Raw genomic sequence first — 18,500 nt, 5'->3', positions numbered from 1 at the left:
GAAGAAAGTGCGTGCACAGACAAAAATCATCGGCACATGCAAAACGCTCTGAACAAGAAAACATCCAGTACCATCTCCGGGAGACGGCAATATATCGACTCTCTCTATCCCAGTTGCACGAGTAAAGGGCCGTATGTGGGCCAGGCTATCCGCAAGTGGAAACCGCAGGGCGTCGGCTGGGGGACCTGATAGTCTATTGTTCCACAGCATCACCGCTTCACCGGCTGGCCATTGATCAACACTTGCGGTGTTCTCTTCTCTGCATTGGTAGAGCGCGCTGTGAGAGACGCCGGCTCGGTACCAGTGGCTAAGATGGCCGCAGAGTTCGCTGCTTGCTCAAGTTGCTCATCCTCGTCCTCATCCTCATCATCACTTCGCTCGTCCTTCTTAATATTGGTAAAGAGGTAGTTCTTCAGGATGCGCAAAATCAAAAAGAGCCAGAAGAGGTTCACAGCCTGCAGGCTAGCAAGTAGAGCGAACGTGATGTACTGACTAATCCAGCACTTGTATTGCTGGGTTTCCCAGTTCAGTTCAAACGGCCCAACAGTCCGGAATTCGGTAAGGACGGCCCAGAGGAATTTGAGGTTCAATACATGGCGGCAATAGATCCACATGAACACAAAGAATCCGAAATAAGGCGCTGTAATGTATGCGTCGATATAGTTTAGGGTTTTTGAGGTCTAAAAGTGAATCAATTAGTTTAGAAACTCCATCGGGCTTGTGAGACAAACCGCAAGGAAGAAATCGGAGACATCATGGGTGATGTAAACGGCCAAGCCGATGTATGTGAAATGAAAACGGTAGCTCAACGCGATAAGAGCCAGGGTGATGATGTGATGTCCCACAAGTTCTTTAAAGTCCTTTCGGGGCTTCTCAAGCTGCAACAGGAGGACAATAGCTTGCTGGGCCCAGTAACTCGCCTGAAGCAAGTAATAAGCTTTGAAGTAGCCCTCGTGCTCCCGATGAGGGAATCCTTCAAACATGGCAGTTGTATTGAAGTACCAGATATCGGTGCGGCTCATAACAAAAAGTCCGAAGGGACCGAATACGGCGAAGTAAATGGCGGTATACACCTGCTCCATGAATCTTGCTGTTTTGCCTTTCCCACGAATACCACAGTATACGGCGAGGGGACGGATCATTCGCTGCATCAGAAACTCTCGTGTGAAGGAGAGCACAACCATGTAAAACGAGACAAACGCAATGTCCTTCTTGCCCTTTCCGTACATGATTGGACCTCCAGGTGTCTTTGGCGGTTGAGGATAGGACAGGAAGATTGCATAATGCAACGGGTTCGACGGGGTTGGGTTCACGGCATACGCTGCGAGAAGAACAACGAGTATCAACAGCGGTATAACCCACGTATGCTTCAGGCACGTGTCTTTGAAACGCCGGACGAATGACCGACTTCTGCGGCGCTTTGAATGGGATCTCGAGGGTTTCTCCGGGGAGGATTGAGCGACCTGGCGCGCACGTGAGCTTCTAATAGAGGAGTATTATCAATCGATGTCCAACATAACAGTCGTACCTTGTCCCATTGAGGGGGCTCCGCGTCGATCGGGCTGACTTCGTTCATGGTCGACATTGCCGGAGCGCTGGTGTCACCCCGGATATCAGCCCCAAGGTTGCTGGATTTGCGCGTGCGAACCATGATGGACGACTGTGTGAGGTTGTATGAATGAGAAGGTTATCCGCAAATGGATGCTGGACGCCTCTGAGCAAATACGTGGCTTACTCCGGAGTATCGACGCTAGGAGCTGAGGGAAACCGGACTTGAGTAGGCCACGAGGGAGGGAAAAGGTCGTAATTTAAAGACGATCAGGGTGAATAAAATACAAACAAGAAGTCAAAGGTCAAGTGTCCAAGTACCGAGGACGAGAAGAGAAGAAAGGAGGGGATAGAAGAAGAGAAAATCGTGGTACAGTCAATGGTGCCGCTGATGTCAAGCTGAAGAAGCCCCAAAATCCAGGGGTTCTTTTTTTTTTCTCGCCGGATCACGTTGGCCCCAAATCTTAGTCCGTCCCCACCACTTCATCCCACAACTACCAACCACTCACCATGCTCTTTGGCGCCCAGATCGCCGTCAGTTGGAGCTATCAACCACGCTATTCTCCTTTGATGAATCCAGCCACACGACCTAACCGGTTCGAGGAACTCTGAGAGAAATGGAGCTCGGGGGAATTCAAGAGTCCGTCATCTCGATGATTCTTCACATCGCAAGCTTCTCCTGTTTGATATATGTAAGCGCCGGATGGTCCCAATCATCTAGCTCCGTGCGGCGTGAGTCGCTTGGTTTTGCTATACGAGCTTACAAGCGAACACTCCAAGTCAAATTCCTCTGACACCGGTGTATCGAACTCGGACGTCTTCCACGCCTGTCACTGTCTCAGATCTCCCGCCTTAGCTCGCCCTCCGCGTAGCTTGCAGCGCACTCGATGAACTAAACCTGGCGTAAATCAGACTTTCAGAGGGCCACCGCCACAGTGCACTTTGAGCACACTCTAGTTGAGTAGGCACGGCAATTACTAGACTACAACCATCCAACCCTATTCCCTACGAATCTGATGCCAGGAACAGCGATTGTCTACCCTGTGTGTGTAATCATGACCGGACTACTGGTTGTACTTAGACCTGACAGCTTAGGCGGATATTTTAACGTAATATAGAGTTTATAGCATTGTCGCCTTAAGCCCGACAGGCTTTGCAAGAGCTGCCAGATTACTTGACAAGTATGAGAATATCACAAGTCCAACATATAATAGCTTTTCCTAGCCCCTGTGCGATTGTCAAACAGCCCATGTGGCAGTCTTGATAGTAAATTCAAAACTGACTCCCGGTGACCATCAGTCCTAGAGCCAAAGTCTAATCGAGATCTTGGCCGCCTGTTTCCCCCATTGGAGATGGAGTGCCGTAATTAGAATAATCAAAGACCCGTTTTTGGAGTTCTTGGCCATCTGCGTCGATTTCGTCGGTAGAATCGGTGCCGTACTGTGTATAAGAGAAGACGCGTTTTTGAATCACTGATGTCAAGGTATTGGGGTGAGAGGCATGCATCTCGTGGGTCATAGCCGAGGGGGAAGTTGAGTTCGGCACTTTGTACTGGTCGACATTGGCGGTGTTGGCGATGGTGATGTTGTTCTTGATGTTGAGCATGGGAAAGCCCACGGTAAGTCGTGAAACTCCGAGGAAAGTAATGACATAATAGAGCTGCATTTTTCTGGGGTATTTATTGTTGAGGGTACAAGACGTAATACTGATCCAGAAATTGGAATGAGCTGGCAAGTAGAATTAGGTACTAGAACAATAGCTTCAGGTCAGCCTGAGTTTATACCCAGAGGGCCTGCATGGACCGGATACTTATGATAGACACTATGTATGTACATAAAGAGCTCAGCTGAGTTTCTGTTAGCCCTGATATGTAAGGCACCGTACTTGTACAACAGATCTATCAGATAGTGTGGTGTTAATCACTGCACGGTTACATTAGAATACTACCAGGGGAAGGCAGTGCCACATACGGCACTTTTACACTACCAGACTAGGATCTATACGTAAGATATATCACGGCCAGCGAGTCGGGGGAGAGCAACGGAGACAATCAGTGATAGGAACCTTACCTTACTGACCGCCGTCAACCAGCCCATGCACACTCAGAATTGATCGATAGCGATTCATTGTGCGTATCCTTGCTCTCCTTTATGCAATCTTAAAACACGGAGAAAGAAAGACCTTTCTCAATGTTCTGGCAGCTTTTTCAACGGAACTATAGATTCCAGACGCTCAGAGATGAGAGCTCATACGGTGATGAAGGCGACGATGAGAAAGACCCAGGAGATTTACCTTGTCTTATGAGGAACTCAGGAAAAAAGGCAGCTCTCTCAACCTTCTGGTGGACATGCCTGACGACTGCAAACCTTGCTATGTTGGTTATCACTGTTTCCGTCTATATGAACTCTAGGGGAACTGGTATCATGCCTTATGAGAAGAATGCCATTCTCAGACCAGTCTCCTGGTGGTGTGAGTTCATATAGTCCAGCCTAGATGAAGGCCCCCGGCTCATTCATACAGCACCGATCCTCGATGCGATCGAGATCCCAAGCTATGACACAATGTTAAACGGCACGCTCTTTCCGTTACCTGAGATTTCAATAGCTCGCGAAGAGCCCGGCCCCGAGAACGACGCGAAATGGGCGGAATATGAGAAAATCCTGACGATCGTTGTTACCCGCGAGGAAATTGTCAAGCTAGGCAAGGATCCCGACACCGTAGCTCGATTTGAGGACGCATACTGGGGTCTGGGTGACGATGCGTACATGGTCCAGTTCGACGTTATGCATGTACATTTTCTCCTCTCTGCAATGCCCACCTCTCGGCTCGAGCGTCAAAGTACTAACGAGAGACATCTGTAGCAAATTCACTGCCTGAACATCCTCCGCAGGGCCGCCTACGCCGAGTATCCAGGTTACGTGGGAATGACAGACGCTAGAGACAAGATGTGGTGGATCCACATTGGCCACTGCCTCGACATCGTGCTGCAAAATATCAAGTGTAATGCCAACACGGAGGTTCTGACCCTGGCCTGGGTAGAGGGTCGCCGAACCCCCTGGCCAGATTTCAGTATTAACCGCAAATGCCGCGACGTCAATACCTTGATTGACTACCAGCTGACCAACACAGTTGATCCGGACAAGTTCGATCGCATGGTTCGGCCAAAGGATGCGTATGTTCGGCCAGCGCCTTGGAAGAAGCAGGAGACGGAGTTGGGCGTGGTGCTGGGACAGCATCATTTACAGGAAGGCCACCCTAAAAATGGTGGCTAGATTTAGTATAAAATCTAGTGATCGCAAAAAGTGACTGGTGAAGGCTGCTTGTGACTCACGGGCACTGTCATAAGACTTCTCCTGAAGTATCTCTGCCGGTTGTCGTGGTGGCCTCTCCGCTCCACTACCGGTAGTCCTCCTCTCACAGTAAACGGATATGGTGTGGTGTGTTAAACATAAGAGAAACGATATAGTGGTCGAATATGTGAACTGGCTGGCTGAAGAAGAACGGAATGGCATGTCTTTTTCGGTCAATGTCAGCATCGAGATTCTGATAATGATCGATTCGACATTGACGGACAGAGGAGAGAATAGGTACTCGGTCAAGACGAAGCAAGCAAGAATCGCTTTATTGAGAATCTATCAAACATGAAGTGATTGTTTTAGGCGTGCTGGTCACATGTCAACAACCTCTGCTTCCTTCCCTCGCATCACGCTGAGCAGATTCCATCAGACACCAACAAAGGGGTTGGGCCTTTATCGACTGTGTGGGACTGGAGCTTCAGTATCAATAATCAACCCATCTAGCTGTGAAGAATTGGGCAAAGAATTGACGCTGGCGGCGGACGAGGAGCCCAATGCAAGTGTTACCTTGACTCCACATGCTTGAGCTGCATTGACCAGACAACATTGAAATCTAAGAAGCCAAGGACCTCTTAGCGGGCCTTGAATTAGGCCTAACGGTACGTTGGACGCTTTTTGGACTTGCTGCAAGGGATTGGCCGCGATGGGGCTGGCTTATAGAACCTATGTGGGTAGAGTGAAGATGCTGCAACTCCAGAAGGGAACCGCAACCATTCGAGGCTGAATGCTAAGTTATGAGCTCGCAGTCTTTAGCAGGGAATTACTCTCCGTCAGAGCGGTATCCGTCCACTCAGGCTTCGCCGGCTGGGTTCCATCTCTGGTTTTCATTGGAACAGGTTTACCGACTGTCCGAGAACCTTGGCCCGCCTCGGAATGGTAATTCCGTGCTTCCTCCATTGTCTCGGTGCGTCGAGCAAGCCCCCGGGCCCAAGTCCCGCGTTCAGCTTCTGATATATAAAATCTCACTGGGATTTACTCCACATTCAGAACTACAATCGGCTACCTGACCTGGTCATACTCAAGATATCGTCCAACCTTGTTTGATAAATGGGAATGTCTTTCATTCTTCTACATGCTTTCTATGCAGCGGTCAAGGTAAGTAATGGAACCTAAACATGATTAGTGACCTGCAGGCATGGTAGGCCCCATAGACGCCAATCTCTCTTCGATGACCTGTTTCCGCTCTTTGCGAAGATTTCTAGCGTAGTTCACACCAAATCCATGCTCGAATACTTCCTTGATTTCTTCCAAAACCAGACCAGACACTTCTGGATAGAAAAAATAAATCAAGAAATAGCCAACCCCGCAGATACCTGCGTAGAAGCCCCATGTGCCAGACATTGTCATACCGTCAACCATGGAGAGGAATGTACTTGAAATAATGACGTTGCTGCCCCAGGAAGAACAAGTCATCCACATGGTTCCCATTGCTCGGGTTTCGAGAGGAAAGAAGTCTGCGCTCATCCAAGCTGCATTCCCAACAGACACGCCATAACTGGCCACGAACAAGATTGTGAAGACCAACACGACAATTGCAGGGGCAGTCACAGCGCGGGGTTCCATCTCTGTTGCATGTACGTCCACATCGATATAGCGGAAGGCTATAGCAACAGCGATCAAGCTAGCAGACATACCCCACACTGTTGATAAGAGAAGGCGTCGGCGGCCAACACGATCCACAAGCATCATGTTGATGATTGTCATGACAAAGTTAGTTCCTGCGACTGCAAGGCCGACTGCAGTTGGGCTGTTGAACCCCACCAATGAGAAGACAGTACTCGAATAGTACATTAGAGTGTTGAAGCCAGAGATTTGCGAGATCACCATCAAGCCACATGCGCAGAGCAAGGCTCGGAAGTTGCTGGGAACGGTGTGCATTCGGACAATCTTCTGCCAGCCGCTCTCTCCTCCACTAATAACTCGTGCTTCCTCACAGCCTGCCTGGATTGAAGCAAGTACAGCATCGATCTGCGTCTCGGAAGCACCGCTGTAGATCCTGGCTATTACAGAGCGTGCCTCATCCATTCGGCCATTGTAAGCGAGATGGCGAGGTGATTCAGGGCAGAAAGGCATTAGACAAGCCATGATAATTGGCGGCAGACCACCCAGGCCGACCATATACCTCCAGCCATGGGGCACGCTGGCAAAAGCGGCACCAATGGCATAGGAAATGACTTGGCCTCCGGTTATTGACACATTGTTCAAACCAATGAGCCGTCCACGGGCCTTGGAAGGAGCAATCTCTGCGGCGTAAAGCGGGACAATCATTGCAGCAGAGCCCACACCAAAGCCAACAATGATACGTCCAACGCACATCTGGGCAATGGTGTACGCAGCACTTTGCAAGATGGCACCAACTAAGAAGAGTGCACAGCCCATGTAAATTGCAGGTTTACGGCCAAACTCGTCCGCTGGTCAGTATGAAATAGATCAATCCGGCTTGGAGTTAGACGTACCCTATCCGCAGTGTTTCCTGCAAAAATGGCACCGAAGAATGCACCTCCCGAGCAGAGCGACGTGATAAGCTCTTTCTCAGAGTTCGAAAGCGGGCGACTATCAAGGCCGTCTTTGATATAGACCAAAACGGCCGAAATTATTCCAGTATCATACCCAAAGAGCATGCCCGCTATTGAGGCGGTTAGAGCAACCATCCACACAAACATGCTGATAGGGATGTCATCGACATTGGCTGCCACGGTAGCATCGACGGCGGCGGCCTTGTCTACGGTCTCGATATGATCACCGGCCTTTGCCAGATCGTCGAAACTCGGCCTCTTTTCATAGTCGGTCGACATGATTGCAATTGCGATTTAAAAAGGACGAATGTTCGTGAAGAGAGTATGAGAGCTGCAGTCTCGAAGCAGGGGATAGGATGAAGATGAAATGTTGGAATTGAGTGTAATGTCAAATTTGACTGCTGTTAAAGATGAGCACACCTCAACGGGAGCTTCTGACCTTGTCGTTCGACGGGGCCGGTATATATACTCAGCCTCGACGCTCACGGCCTTGAAATGTCCATTACTTCTTGTCTTCTCGTCCTACCTAAACGGGTAAGGTACGGAAGTTGTTCGAATCAATAGCCGAAAGTGCGGAGAGTCCGACTTGAAATCCGGGGAATGTTTCCTTTCCGTCTCCAACTCATCTTTCCTCCTATTCCTTTCTGAGGAAAGCCTATCCCTCCAGCCAATCTGAGCTTCACATCATGCTGCAGACTGTCGTCATTGCTCCTGGAACTCAGCCAGGCTGCCGATCCTTCTCCTCCCCCAGACTGGGGTTGGGGAAACTCTGCTGGATGTTCATCGGGGGAGATTTACTCCGCGGCAGGTTCTCGGCGCCTGATGACGTCCACGATTATGATTTCAAGTAGCAGATCATCAAACCTGGCGAGATCAATCAGTACACACGTACTGGCATTGGAACCTCTCTGCAAAAGAAAGAAACACAAGATGGACTTATTGAAAGATGCCGAGCAACACATTGGAAAAAAGGCGGAATAGATTACCCTCTGGGTCGTGAAAACCGCCTCAGCGATTAAGAAGAGAGTAAGCATTACATCGAAGGATCCTATAGGTGCATGCGCATCCGCCAAGAGTGCTATGAATCGATCCTTCAATTTCTTCCTCCGAGTCCTTCATTTTTACTTACCAAACCGACGGCCGTCTCCACCGTGTGCTCGGCCAATGCATCTATGTACTATCATAGTATGTACCTCTGCGGGTACAAGGATCAGGCAAGCTGTTGGCTGAACTACAACACCATGCCGACCTCACTACATCCCCGAAAAAATCTGGTTTCATATAGCAGAGTGGACCGATAACTCCAGGTATTAAGCCATTCAGTCATTGCGCTCTCGGTATTGGTATCATGATATCATGATCCTGCATCAGATCACATCTCCGATTTGTCGACGGAATAGTCCAGTCTTCCTGTCTGAGCATTAGTGCTTCGCTAGATGACAATCCCCTTTTCGGACATGGCGAAGATCACGACTTGGACGAGCTACTATGCTACTACGGAGTATCTAGTGCATTTAGGCCTTTTGCACTGTACACACAGCCGATCTTTTCTTGCGCAGCCTCCCCTCCTGTGCTCGGTCTATCCTCGGACATACATCACGATCTGCGCGGCGAGCCGACACGAAACGGGACCATGAGCAGATGCCGACGCTGATGTGTACTCCGTGGTCTTCTCATTAACGACAAGTTTCATTGATCCGGTGCGGAAATTTCTTGCGGAATACCTTTGATCGGTCTTTGCTTTTCTCTTCCAGTTTTTCTCCAGGGGCTATTGATTCTAAGTCAACACTTACCCTCTGATATCCGATTCGTTGATTGAGTGGATATCAAGTGCCTAATACCCGGACTGGAGAATCATATTGAAGGTTAGTGGTTGCGTTGGGTCGGCAACGTGCCGTGCCGCAAAACAGCCATCTTCGTGGACAGCCAGAGGGTATCATGCCATCACAGCCGTGATCTACCTCTTTGTCGTGTGTGTGTCACTGCTAGAACGAGAATCCTGCTACGTTTCGACCTGACGACCAGAGTGGGCGAAATAGGGAAGATGAAACGAGGTCGGGAACACAAAGACCGCATATAGGCATCAGTCCCTACAGGACGGCTTTTGGAATCAAATTCTACAGATCGGTTTCCGAGGTCCGGTAACTGTTGGCTTCTCTCTCAGGTTTCAGAACTCTAGATGCGCGATTTTTACTCAGATGCTTCTGACATGAGCAAATTGAATCCGGGTCTGAAGAAGAAACTATTACGGTGGTGTGTTTTCTGTAATGTATGCTTCTGCTTTGCATAACTCTTGGATTATCTCAGATTGTTCAGCTGAGCCCATGGAGACTTCGGCCTGAACCCTCTCGATACCCTGTTTGCACTGCAGTACTTGTAGGGATAACCTAACACAGCAGTTTCAACGGTCTTTAGACCACCTTGAAGTCACACGGTAGGTATGTGTCGAGAGCGAAACTTCTGCCTGAATCTATATCTTAGTGTACGGGCCGCTTGGGCCTGACTCCAAGCTTTACCCCCAAGAACCAACATTCATGAGTACACATGTGCCAATGTGGAGAGCTTGTGTCTGTTCTGCTATACTGGCTTATCGATGCATATAAGCTAACGTACATACTCTCACAGATACTCCAAATTATCTTTTCCATCAATACAATACCATGCAGTCGGGGCGGGGGGGATTATGGGAACAACATCGGCCCAGCCGCGACCGGCTTCAAGATACCCTGTGCCTCCAACTCTCGCACCATGGATGCCACCATCAAGTCACAGCCACGAGCGGCGACCAAGCTCATGGTGACAGGGAGGTACTCCGTTCGACCAGATTTGGTGCTGTTATAAGGGACTTCGCCGACTGTTTTATGGAGTATGGTTACTTCAAGTCGTGGAAAGGCGGGAGATCAGAAGGAACTTACTTGGAACAACCAGGTCCGGAAGACCCGCAAAGACGGCGATGTTGCTGTCGGACATTCCCCAATAAGGAGGAGTGGGAGGGCTGTACCATGGCAGTCAGTCTCTCATCTGCTGACCTTTGACCCAGAACTTCTTACCCAAAATACTCGTCCCGATAGTTCGGCGTTCCAACGCTATTGGGATAGATGTATATGCCCTCTGAGCAGGACTCGTTGTTGTGCGCCCCGAAGCCGGATGCCCCGCTCCACCAATGCTTGAAAGTTGTCTTGTTCGCCCAGGCTTCATCCCAGCCAGCCTGTCCGCGTCCCTGTCCAAGGTTCCACCGGAGAAGAGGGCCTGGATTTATGTAGGGGGTGCGATCTTCGTGCTTGGCTGCATAGTCACGAAAGAATGGCACACCGAGGTGCAGCCATTGATAAACAGAGATAAGGGTTCCATATGTCTGTGCAAGAATCAGGACTGAAGAGGCTTTAGAAAGTTTAGAGGGAGAACGCACATAATGCAACATATCCTGCAACGTCGCCGGTGCACCAATCGGCTTGGTCGAGTTCCAAACAGCATCAACATCCACGCTCGTCCGATTGGCACCAAGGAAGCCTTCGAACCTTCCAACAAATTCCTCGATCAACCCAGCAGCCTCATCGCTCCCAACAGCATCCTCAGCAAAAGACGCACTAGGGTAGAAAATCTTCCTCGGGAGCGACGGATATCCAGCCTCGAAACCCTGATACCACACATTCACAACTCTAGACCAGGTCTGTGCGCTTCTCGCAAAGACACCGGCTGTATCAAGTCCCGAACAAAGCGGAATTACCTCGTCGAGCTCAACAGCTCCGGTACTAGGCCTGTTCCCAAATATTCCTTGCGCACCAGCAGGACCACGCATCGACCCGCCGGTATCACTGCCTATGGCAATATCAAGCCACTCATAAGCGCCTATCCCAGCACCAGGGCCCGATGACGAACCGCTCGGATCTTGGTAGCCGTCGCCCTTCACCTAGTCAGTCACCAAGTCGGGGAAAAAAAGCAAGCTAAAACATACCCTAGGGTTAAACGGGCAATGAAAATCCACCCAGTCACCAGTCGGCCGATCGCCGTTTGCAAATTGGACAGTGCCCATCTTACCGACAAAGACTGCACCCAGATCAATGAGACGCTGGATTGCTGGTCCTGTGGAGTTCCGCGGCTCATAGAGGGAGTAGTAGGCGCGATTTCCGCCACTGGTACGAAGGCCCTTGACGTGGAAGATATCTTTGACTCCCATGCGGAGCTGGTCTCGTCGATGTCTGGTTAGACTGTTGACTCAAACATGAAGAGAGGGATACTGAACGGTACGAGTACTCACACCAGCTAGCGGCTTCTCTGATGTTGCGCTGTAGTACAGTCTGGAAGGAACTGCAATGCTTCGTCCGAGAATACTCTGCCTCGATATTAGCCAATCTTCTCTCTCCGCTGAATATGACGATTACGGATTTTTACCTCTGAAGTCACAGAAAGAGCACGATAACCCCCCTCTTCATCACTGACAGCAGGCTCCAAGAAAGCATATTGGGTATCCTCGTACAGCCTATGAGCCTTGAAGACGTCACCTGTCTTCGTCGAAGCAAAGTAGGGCCCGTTCGGTAACTCATCGGTCAGACAGGTCTTGACCACATTCTGGTCTTCCTGGATAGAGTACTTGGGCGAAACCAGAAACAACGATGTGTCCTTCTTGCTCAGCTCGGTGTTAACGGCCTCTGACTCGAGTGTCGGAGATCCACTGCCGCTGTGGGAGAGATAGACCGCTTGTTGCTCCAGTCAGTCGGCAAAGTTGATATCTTCAAGGGACCAAGACTCACCATCCAGAAATGCATCATTGAATACATCGTCACTTTCTAAGTACTCTGCAACAGTCATCTCTAGCTCCTCACCAGTGAATATACTCGAGTTACTCGAGATAACAGTCAAAGGAAACACGTCAATATCGGGAAGCGGATTCAGAGAAGAAAGTGGCACATCCGGGAGATGAGCTACAGCGATATCGCCGACGTAGTAGGGAATGCCATTAAGGACTGTCACTCTACCATGGGCGATGTTATCTGCGCTGGCGGTATGGTAGAGTTCGAGCGCTTGCAGGGCCCCGAGGAGTACTGCTGCCTTGTTGAAGTTGACCATCTCGGATACAAAGAGGGCAGTCGCAGGGATTGAACAGTACTACTCTACCTATGACAGATTGATTGACATTGCACTACTTATAGAACATTATTTCTGTAGATTCGAGAGTTGGAGTAGTTGCCTCAATCTAAACAGCTATCTCTCTTGGACCTGCATATTTGGAGTACGCTTATCGCCGTCTCCATATTCACTATATCCGTACCGGCGTACCCTGTCATGGAATCTTCTTATCTTTCTAGCGCACTCACTAAAAGCTAGATGAAGCTTAGTTGTCCTTGGGAACGGCAGAAGAATTCATATCTTGCGGCTCCATAAGAGTATATTGAGATCCACCCTCATGCAAACTGCTTACGGTCCCACCTTTTTTTTGGAGAAGCTTTGCCTGAGATACACCGAGCATGAAGAAATCGTGATAAGAGTCTGGGACCTATATTTTCGCTTATAAATGGTCATTATTAACAATGTGAGAATTTCACAGGCCCTTGGTGTGTCTAAGGAGTGAGTTTAAGGTTCATGGTTTGTGAGAATATATCAGCGCTAATTAACCGATCGAACCTCTGAGGAGTCCGCTGTTATCCAAGGTGTTATGTTTATTATCAGAAACCTGAACCATATAACGGCGTTGAAAGCATGAGGAACAACTTGAAAGATGGAGATAGAGGAGCGTATATCATATCCGATTCCAACAAAAAAGTAAGTTTCGATAACGATAAACCGGACAATAGGACGCAGGTCTCTGTATTACCCCCAGATTTAGGATTTAAAGGTTTCAATGATATCAGGGCGCACTAAAATCAAACTATATCCGTGGGGAGATTTTAAATCTAGACTTATCCTCGTTACTTGGCAAGGGCCTATGCACGATGAGGGACGATGAGAGGGCATGAGTCGAAGGGAGGAGGAGGCTGGTGTCAGGGTCGATCCCCACTTTTCTGCTCTCAATCGTGAGCTTTATTTGATTTTTAACCAATCAGTCTGCTTTTCTTAGAAGAATAGCCCACTTTAAGTGCTATGATTGGTGATGATTCTTCATGAGTGAACATGACTCATGCTTGGCATACTCCACCTTACCGCATCGGGAACTACGAGAAATGTTTGTACAGAGATTCATCAAAGAGATATAAGGACTGAGAAATCCTGTCAGTTCCATTAGTATCTCAGCATCAACCATCTCAGGTCATTACAAGAGACTTGTATGCACCATGGCAGATACACTGCTCACCAGCAAAACCAGCGACATGCTTCCCGACGCCCCTCGATCAGAGCAAAGCGAAGAGCCCACCGAGAAGTCCCCTGCGCAAGAGGAGCCGCAGTACCCCGGCACTTTGAAGCTCATCTGCATCCTCATTGGATTGAATCTCTCCATGTTCCTCGTCGGACTCGACAACACAATCTTATCCAGCGCCATCCCGAAAATCACTGATCGCTTCCATGCCCTCGGAGACGTGGGTTGGTACGCCAGTGCCTATCTCCTTACAAACTGCGCCTTCCAGCTCATGTGGGGAAAGCTGTTTACATTCTACACCGTGAAATGGGTCTATCTCGTCGCCTTGTTCTTCTTCGAACTCGGCTCTCTCATCTGCGCCGTTGCCCCATCATCAACTACCCTCATCGTTGGTCGTGCCATTGCTGGTGTCGGCGCCGGTGGTGTCGGAAACGGCTCATTCCTACTGATCGCCCACTCTGTTCCAGCACCCAAGCGTCCGACTCTGGTAGGACTGCTAGGAGCTATGTACGGCTTGGCTGCAATTGCCGGGCCTCTCATGGGCGGCGCTTTTACTGATAATGCCTCTCTTACTTGGAGGTGGTGCTTCTATATCAACCTTCCACTCGGAATAATTCCAACTGTTGTCATCATCTTTATGATCCCCGCGTTTACTGGTGGTGGCAAAGGTGAATCTGGTGTTCTCAACAAGATCAGGCTGATGGACGTTCCTGGAACTCTGTGTCTACTCCCCGGTGTCATCTGCCTCCTCCTCGCTCTGCAGTGGGGTGGTACGAAGTACGCCTGGGCTAACGCTCGCATCATTGCGCTTCTTGTGCTCGCCGGTGTCCTTCTGATCGCTTTCATCGTCATCCAATACTTCAGCGGTGACCGCGCAACAGTCCCGCCCCGAGTCTTCGGCAACCGCAACGTCTGGGGCGCTGCTCTCTTCGGATCCGGTGTCACAGCCACCTTCTTCCTCATGATGTACTACGTACGCTTCCCGTTACCCTTCTCACACCAAATAATAACTGATAAATTACATAGATCCCCATCTGGTTCCAGGCCATCAAAGGCGCCTCCGCGATCCGCTCCGGCGTCATGAATCTCCCAATGGTTCTCTCTTACGTCTTCTTCTCCATCTCCGGCGGCATCCTAACCTCAAAAATCGGCTACTACATGCCCTTTGCCTACCTCACGGTGATCTTCCTCTCTATCGGTGCGGGTCTCCTCTCCACGCTGTCAGTCTCCTCAGGCCAGCCGCACTGGATCGGATACCAATTCATCTTCGGAGCCGGTGTTGGCCTCGGTCTCCAAACTGCGTTTGCCGCCCCTCAATGTGCGCTCCCAATTGAGGATATCGCCTTTGGAACAGCGATTGTCATGTTTCTTGAGAACCTGAGTGCCGCTGTCTTTGTATCTGTTGGCCAGAACGTGTTTACGAATCAGTTGACGAGGAATGTTCAGCACTACGCGCCTGCTGTTGATACAACAAGATTGATCGAGGGCGGTGCTACGGAGGTGAAGAATACGGTTCCGGCAATGTTCTATGATGCTGTGCTTTATGCTTATAATAAGGCGCTTACAGAGACGTTCTATGTTGGCGTTGCTCTCTCCGTTGTAGGGATTTTCGGTGTGGTTTTCATGGAGTGGGTTAATGTCAAGGGTGGTGCGAGAAAGCCTGCAGAGGAGGAGAAGGGGGATGAGCAGGCTTGAGTTCAGGGTTTGTAAAAAAAAAATCTGATTTTTCTCTTGTTTCGACTAGCGACTAGCGATTCTGGCTAATCTAGCATTTTCATGGATAGACTCACTACCAGGAATGGTTTTATAATACATGGTCTTAAGATACCACAACCATAACCAGCAAGATTCAATCTTTCAGCTCGCGTATCTCCGTCACTGTATTGCAGACATTTGGCTTTGTGTATGAGACGCTGATATTGTTATCTTCTTTGCTACACATACGAGTATGAGGGATTCAGATAGTAGATCTAGATTCAAGACGTGTATAATCTTTCATAGCTGAGGGTAGTGGGGTTGCTTGACTACATGCCGCTAAGGCTAGCTATCTCCGTAGGAAAGGAACAAGAGAAAAATTAGGTAAGTATCAACTGGCGTGACCTATTTCAGAGTCGAGATCCTATCAGGCCTTCCTATGTGGTTACTCAGTATCAATTTGTCCGTGTATCTCTCACACACCATCTTTGCTTGGCTTGGAAGTGTAGCACAATAGGATCAAGTATGAGTGGGGTATTCATTATGACTATCAAATCTTATCATTTGACATCTGCCCATCAGAACTCATCTTTCGCCAAAGATGGATGAAAGCGCAGGAACCAAAGACAAGACTCAGAGGATATCACTTTGGCTTCAATTCATTTCAGGACCAGGGAAAACAAAAAAAAAACAAAAAAGAAAGGTATCAGGTTTCGAACAGGATTAACGGGCTTCAGTGTGCTCAGCAACACCTCCAGCGCGCTTTTCCTCATCAACGTCAAATCCGGTCTGCTCCAAAGCTGTGGCACGTCCGTGCTCGGCCCGTGTCTTCCAGGCGGGAGTGCCGATGTAACGGATACCGTTGGGGTTGGTGAAGATCGCCTCAACGTCCTCAAGAGTTTTACCAGCGGTTTCTGGGAACATGAAGAACACGTGGATAAACATGGCCGTGCAGAAGACACCGAAGATGATGTACACGCGCCACTGGATATTTTCAAATGCAGGGGGCACAAAGTATCCAAGAGCAAAATTGAAAGCCCAGTTTGAGGATGTGCAGAGGGCGTTGGCCTTTCCACGGACACGTAGAGGGAAAAGCTCTGGAGGGTACACCCAGGAAACAGGGCCCCAGGAAATGGCGTAGGAAGCAACAAAGAGGTACGTGAATGCAATGACTGCCTTGCTAGGAGGACCACGAATGATCCATGATTGTGCTTCAATGTTGTCCAATCCACCTTCAGGAGCGGGATCGCCGTGTGTAGCCATCAAGCCGGCGTTGATGTACATACAGCAAAGCATACCAATAGCACCAAGGAGGAGAGTTGGGCGACGTCCCCAACGATCAACCCAGATAAGTGCCGGGACAGTCATAACCACGTTAATAACGTATTGAATGCTTGACGAGACAAGTAGATTGTCGCCCTCTAGACCCGCCATCGCGAAGAGGTAGGTTATGTAATACATCATGACGTTCATGCCGGTAAGCTGCGACCAGATCTGTGTAAAGATACCGACATGGGTTCGGTTGATCATGTTGGGCTTGAGGAGTTCGAGGTAGGACACATCAGCATTCTGACGTTCAAACTCGCACATGCTCTTTATTTCTTCGTATTCGCGAACGACAAAGGGAGCGGTGGGGTCACCCTTGCCGTGAACAAGAGTTAGGACGGCATGGCAGTCTTCCCAGCGGTCCTTTTGAGCCAACCAGCGGGGGGACTCGGGAAGGATCATCATGCCGAAGAAGAGAAGAATAGCGGGAATCATCTGCAGACCCCAGGGGATGCGGAAGGCGGCCGTGCCCTTGACATAGCTAGTGCCGTAAGAGATGTAAAACATGATCATGATACCCCAGGTGATAGCCCACTGTTGAAGACCGACAAGACGACCACGCTTGGTTGGGGGTGCCTAGTATGGTTAGAAAGCAAGCCATGAACACGAACAGCAGGATACATACGATCTCAGAGATGTAAACAGGGACTTGAGCGGAACAGATACCCACGCTAAAACCGTTGATGACACGGCCGACGATGAGCATAGGGATATTTTGGGCGGCGCATACGAGGATGCAACCAACACACCTAGTTCGGTTAATCAAGCATCGTATAGGAAAATGGCATGGTACCCACCAGATGACAGCGCCAATCTGAATTGAAGTCTTACGGCCAAATTTGTCGGAGAAGTAGCCAGAAACGAGAGCACCAAGCCAGGAGCCTCCAGCCATGGAAGCAGTAATGCCACCTTGGGTATTAGAATTGGGACCACCACAGACCTGCTCGCCATTTTCGTCAAGCTCAAAAGGGAGTTGGTTGAAGTAGCAAAGATAAGCCCTTGTGTTGATGATGGCGGACATGGAAGAGATGTCAAACCCGAAAAGAGCACCACCAATCACGGCAATGGCCGCGATGGCGTAGATGTTACCGATGGCCATGATGGCAAAGGGGTTTGAAAGTCAAAATGAAAAATGGATGACCAGACCCGGGGGGATGAGAAAGGAGATGGGGAGGGGAAAAAAGCAAAAGGTGGGAAAGCTGGGGAAGGAGGAGTTTAAATAACTGCCGGAAAGCAGCGCTGAACACGAAGCGAAGGGAAAATCTGGAACAGTAGTGAAAACAAAATGAGTGAATAACGAACTGTCATGTCCAGGAGAAGAAAAAACAGCAGAATCATTTCATGCAGCGCTGCACAGTGAGTGGCCGAAAGCATCGCAAACGGCCCACTGAAAACAGGTAAGCCACCTGCATTCTGATGATTGTGAAGGCAGGCCAAGACTCGGGAGTTCGACAAATACAATGACCCAGGATGCTTCTCGGGCCAGCTGGAAGCGAATTCTTCTCAGTCTCTCGCGTGGTGCGGTGGTGGTCTCCAGACAATTCAGGAGAGCGCGCAAAGTGCGGGACTCCGTGGGGAGGAAGTGGATTCTGTCAATGTGACCCTACTCGGGAGGAGGCCAGATATTCTATTGGATGCTGTCAGGTAAAATGAAGTTCTGAACTCTCCGAACCCTGGTAAACACTTTGGCCCTTGGGTGATGATGCAGGCCGAGACTCTAGTCAACGCCGGTGCTTCCACTGGTCGCAAAGCAACTTGGTGTGATCG

The 18,500-nt window shown here is 49.6% G+C and overlaps 8 protein-coding genes across 8 annotated transcripts; 2 read left to right on the top strand and 6 right to left on the bottom strand.

Annotated features, from left to right (window-relative positions):
• Positions 1 to 45: 45 nt before the first annotated feature.
• Positions 46 to 1,734, bottom strand: BJY04DRAFT_37370 (TLC domain-containing protein). Its single transcript, XM_073720233.1, has 3 exons — positions 1,529 to 1,734; positions 732 to 1,463; positions 46 to 680 (listed from the first exon to the last, which is right to left on the bottom strand). The coding sequence occupies exons 1-3, from the start codon at positions 1,649 to 1,651 to the stop codon at positions 210 to 212; spliced, it is 1,326 nt and encodes a 441-aa protein (XP_073572406.1). The 5' UTR covers positions 1,652 to 1,734; the 3' UTR covers positions 46 to 209.
• A 1,128-nt stretch (positions 1,735 to 2,862) lies between these two features.
• On the bottom strand, positions 2,863 to 3,213 carry BJY04DRAFT_217087 (uncharacterized protein; the record flags this gene model as incomplete). Its single annotated transcript, XM_073715940.1, has 1 exon — positions 2,863 to 3,213. One exon carries the CDS (start codon positions 3,211 to 3,213, stop codon positions 2,863 to 2,865), a length of 351 nt encoding a protein of 116 aa, XP_073572405.1.
• Positions 3,214 to 3,737: 524 nt separating this feature from the next.
• Positions 3,738 to 4,820, top strand: BJY04DRAFT_217086 (oxidase ustYa family protein; the record flags this gene model as incomplete). The annotated part of the gene is made up of 3 exons (XM_073715939.1): positions 3,738 to 4,017; positions 4,069 to 4,337; positions 4,410 to 4,820. 3 exons carry the CDS (start codon positions 3,738 to 3,740, stop codon positions 4,818 to 4,820), a joined length of 960 nt encoding a protein of 319 aa, XP_073572404.1.
• Positions 4,821 to 5,861: 1,041 nt separating this feature from the next.
• On the bottom strand, positions 5,862 to 7,699 carry BJY04DRAFT_226988 (general substrate transporter; the record flags this gene model as incomplete). The annotated part of the gene is made up of 2 exons (XM_073718533.1): positions 5,862 to 7,307; positions 7,361 to 7,699. 2 exons carry the CDS (start codon positions 7,697 to 7,699, stop codon positions 6,024 to 6,026), a joined length of 1,623 nt encoding a protein of 540 aa, XP_073572403.1. The 3' UTR covers positions 5,862 to 6,023.
• Positions 7,700 to 7,738: 39 nt separating this feature from the next.
• BJY04DRAFT_186468 (uncharacterized protein) lies at positions 7,739 to 8,560 on the bottom strand. The gene has a single exon (XM_073710908.1). It carries the CDS (start codon positions 8,452 to 8,454, stop codon positions 8,215 to 8,217), a length of 240 nt encoding a protein of 79 aa, XP_073572402.1. The 5' UTR covers positions 8,455 to 8,560; the 3' UTR covers positions 7,739 to 8,214.
• A 1,485-nt stretch (positions 8,561 to 10,045) lies between these two features.
• On the bottom strand, positions 10,046 to 12,487 carry BJY04DRAFT_226985 (glutamyl-tRNA(Gln) amidotransferase, subunit A; the record flags this gene model as incomplete). The annotated part of the gene is made up of 8 exons (XM_073718532.1): positions 10,046 to 10,274; positions 10,336 to 10,415; positions 10,471 to 10,775; positions 10,830 to 11,324; positions 11,376 to 11,603; positions 11,679 to 11,753; positions 11,813 to 12,117; positions 12,172 to 12,487. 8 exons carry the CDS (start codon positions 12,485 to 12,487, stop codon positions 10,102 to 10,104), a joined length of 1,977 nt encoding a protein of 658 aa, XP_073572401.1. The 3' UTR covers positions 10,046 to 10,101.
• Positions 12,488 to 13,651: 1,164 nt separating this feature from the next.
• On the top strand, positions 13,652 to 15,645 carry BJY04DRAFT_186465 (MDR family MFS transporter). The gene is made up of 2 exons (XM_073710907.1): positions 13,652 to 14,685; positions 14,739 to 15,645. The coding sequence occupies exons 1-2, from the start codon at positions 13,690 to 13,692 to the stop codon at positions 15,405 to 15,407; spliced, it is 1,665 nt and encodes a 554-aa protein (XP_073572400.1). The 5' UTR covers positions 13,652 to 13,689; the 3' UTR covers positions 15,408 to 15,645.
• Positions 15,646 to 15,661: 16 nt separating this feature from the next.
• Positions 15,662 to 18,132, bottom strand: BJY04DRAFT_37243 (sugar porter family MFS transporter). The gene is made up of 3 exons (XM_073720231.1): positions 17,531 to 18,132; positions 17,359 to 17,482; positions 15,662 to 17,309 (listed from the first exon to the last, which is right to left on the bottom strand). Exons 1-3 carry the CDS (start codon positions 17,830 to 17,832, stop codon positions 16,131 to 16,133), a joined length of 1,605 nt encoding a protein of 534 aa, XP_073572399.1. The 5' UTR covers positions 17,833 to 18,132; the 3' UTR covers positions 15,662 to 16,130.
• Positions 18,133 to 18,500: the final 368 nt, after the last annotated feature.

This window comes from Aspergillus karnatakaensis (genome assembly GCF_047715665.1).
Source record: "Aspergillus karnatakaensis strain CBS 102800 unplaced genomic scaffold BJY04scaffold_18, whole genome shotgun sequence".
Taxonomy (NCBI): domain Eukaryota; kingdom Fungi; phylum Ascomycota; class Eurotiomycetes; order Eurotiales; family Aspergillaceae; genus Aspergillus; species Aspergillus karnatakaensis.
Note: the sequence above shows the minus strand (reverse complement) of the source record. Positions and strands in the feature narration are given on the sequence as shown.

Coding starts and splice junctions, on each gene's coding strand:
- BJY04DRAFT_37370 (XM_073720233.1), bottom strand. CDS start 1,651: ATGGTTCGCACGCGCAAATCCAGCAACCTTGGGGCTGATATCCGGGGT. Junction 1,464..1,528: donor AGCCCCCTCAATGGGACAAG/GTACGACTGTTA, acceptor CGTGCGCGCCAG/GTCGCTCAATCCTCCCCGGA. Junction 681..731: donor TCTCCGATTTCTTCCTTGCG/GTTTGTCTCACA, acceptor ATTCACTTTTAG/ACCTCAAAAACCCTAAACTA.
- BJY04DRAFT_186468 (XM_073710908.1), bottom strand. CDS start 8,454: ATGCTTACTCTCTTCTTAATCGCTGAGGCGGTTTTCACGACCCAGAGG.
- BJY04DRAFT_186465 (XM_073710907.1), top strand. CDS start 13,690: ATGGCAGATACACTGCTCACCAGCAAAACCAGCGACATGCTTCCCGAC. Junction 14,686..14,738: donor TCTTCCTCATGATGTACTAC/GTACGCTTCCCG, acceptor TAAATTACATAG/ATCCCCATCTGGTTCCAGGC.
- BJY04DRAFT_37243 (XM_073720231.1), bottom strand. CDS start 17,832: ATGGCCATCGGTAACATCTACGCCATCGCGGCCATTGCCGTGATTGGT. Junction 17,483..17,530: donor CAGATTGGCGCTGTCATCTG/GTGGGTACCATG, acceptor TAACCGAACTAG/GTGTGTTGGTTGCATCCTCG. Junction 17,310..17,358: donor CTGTTTACATCTCTGAGATC/GTATGTATCCTG, acceptor TAACCATACTAG/GCACCCCCAACCAAGCGTGG.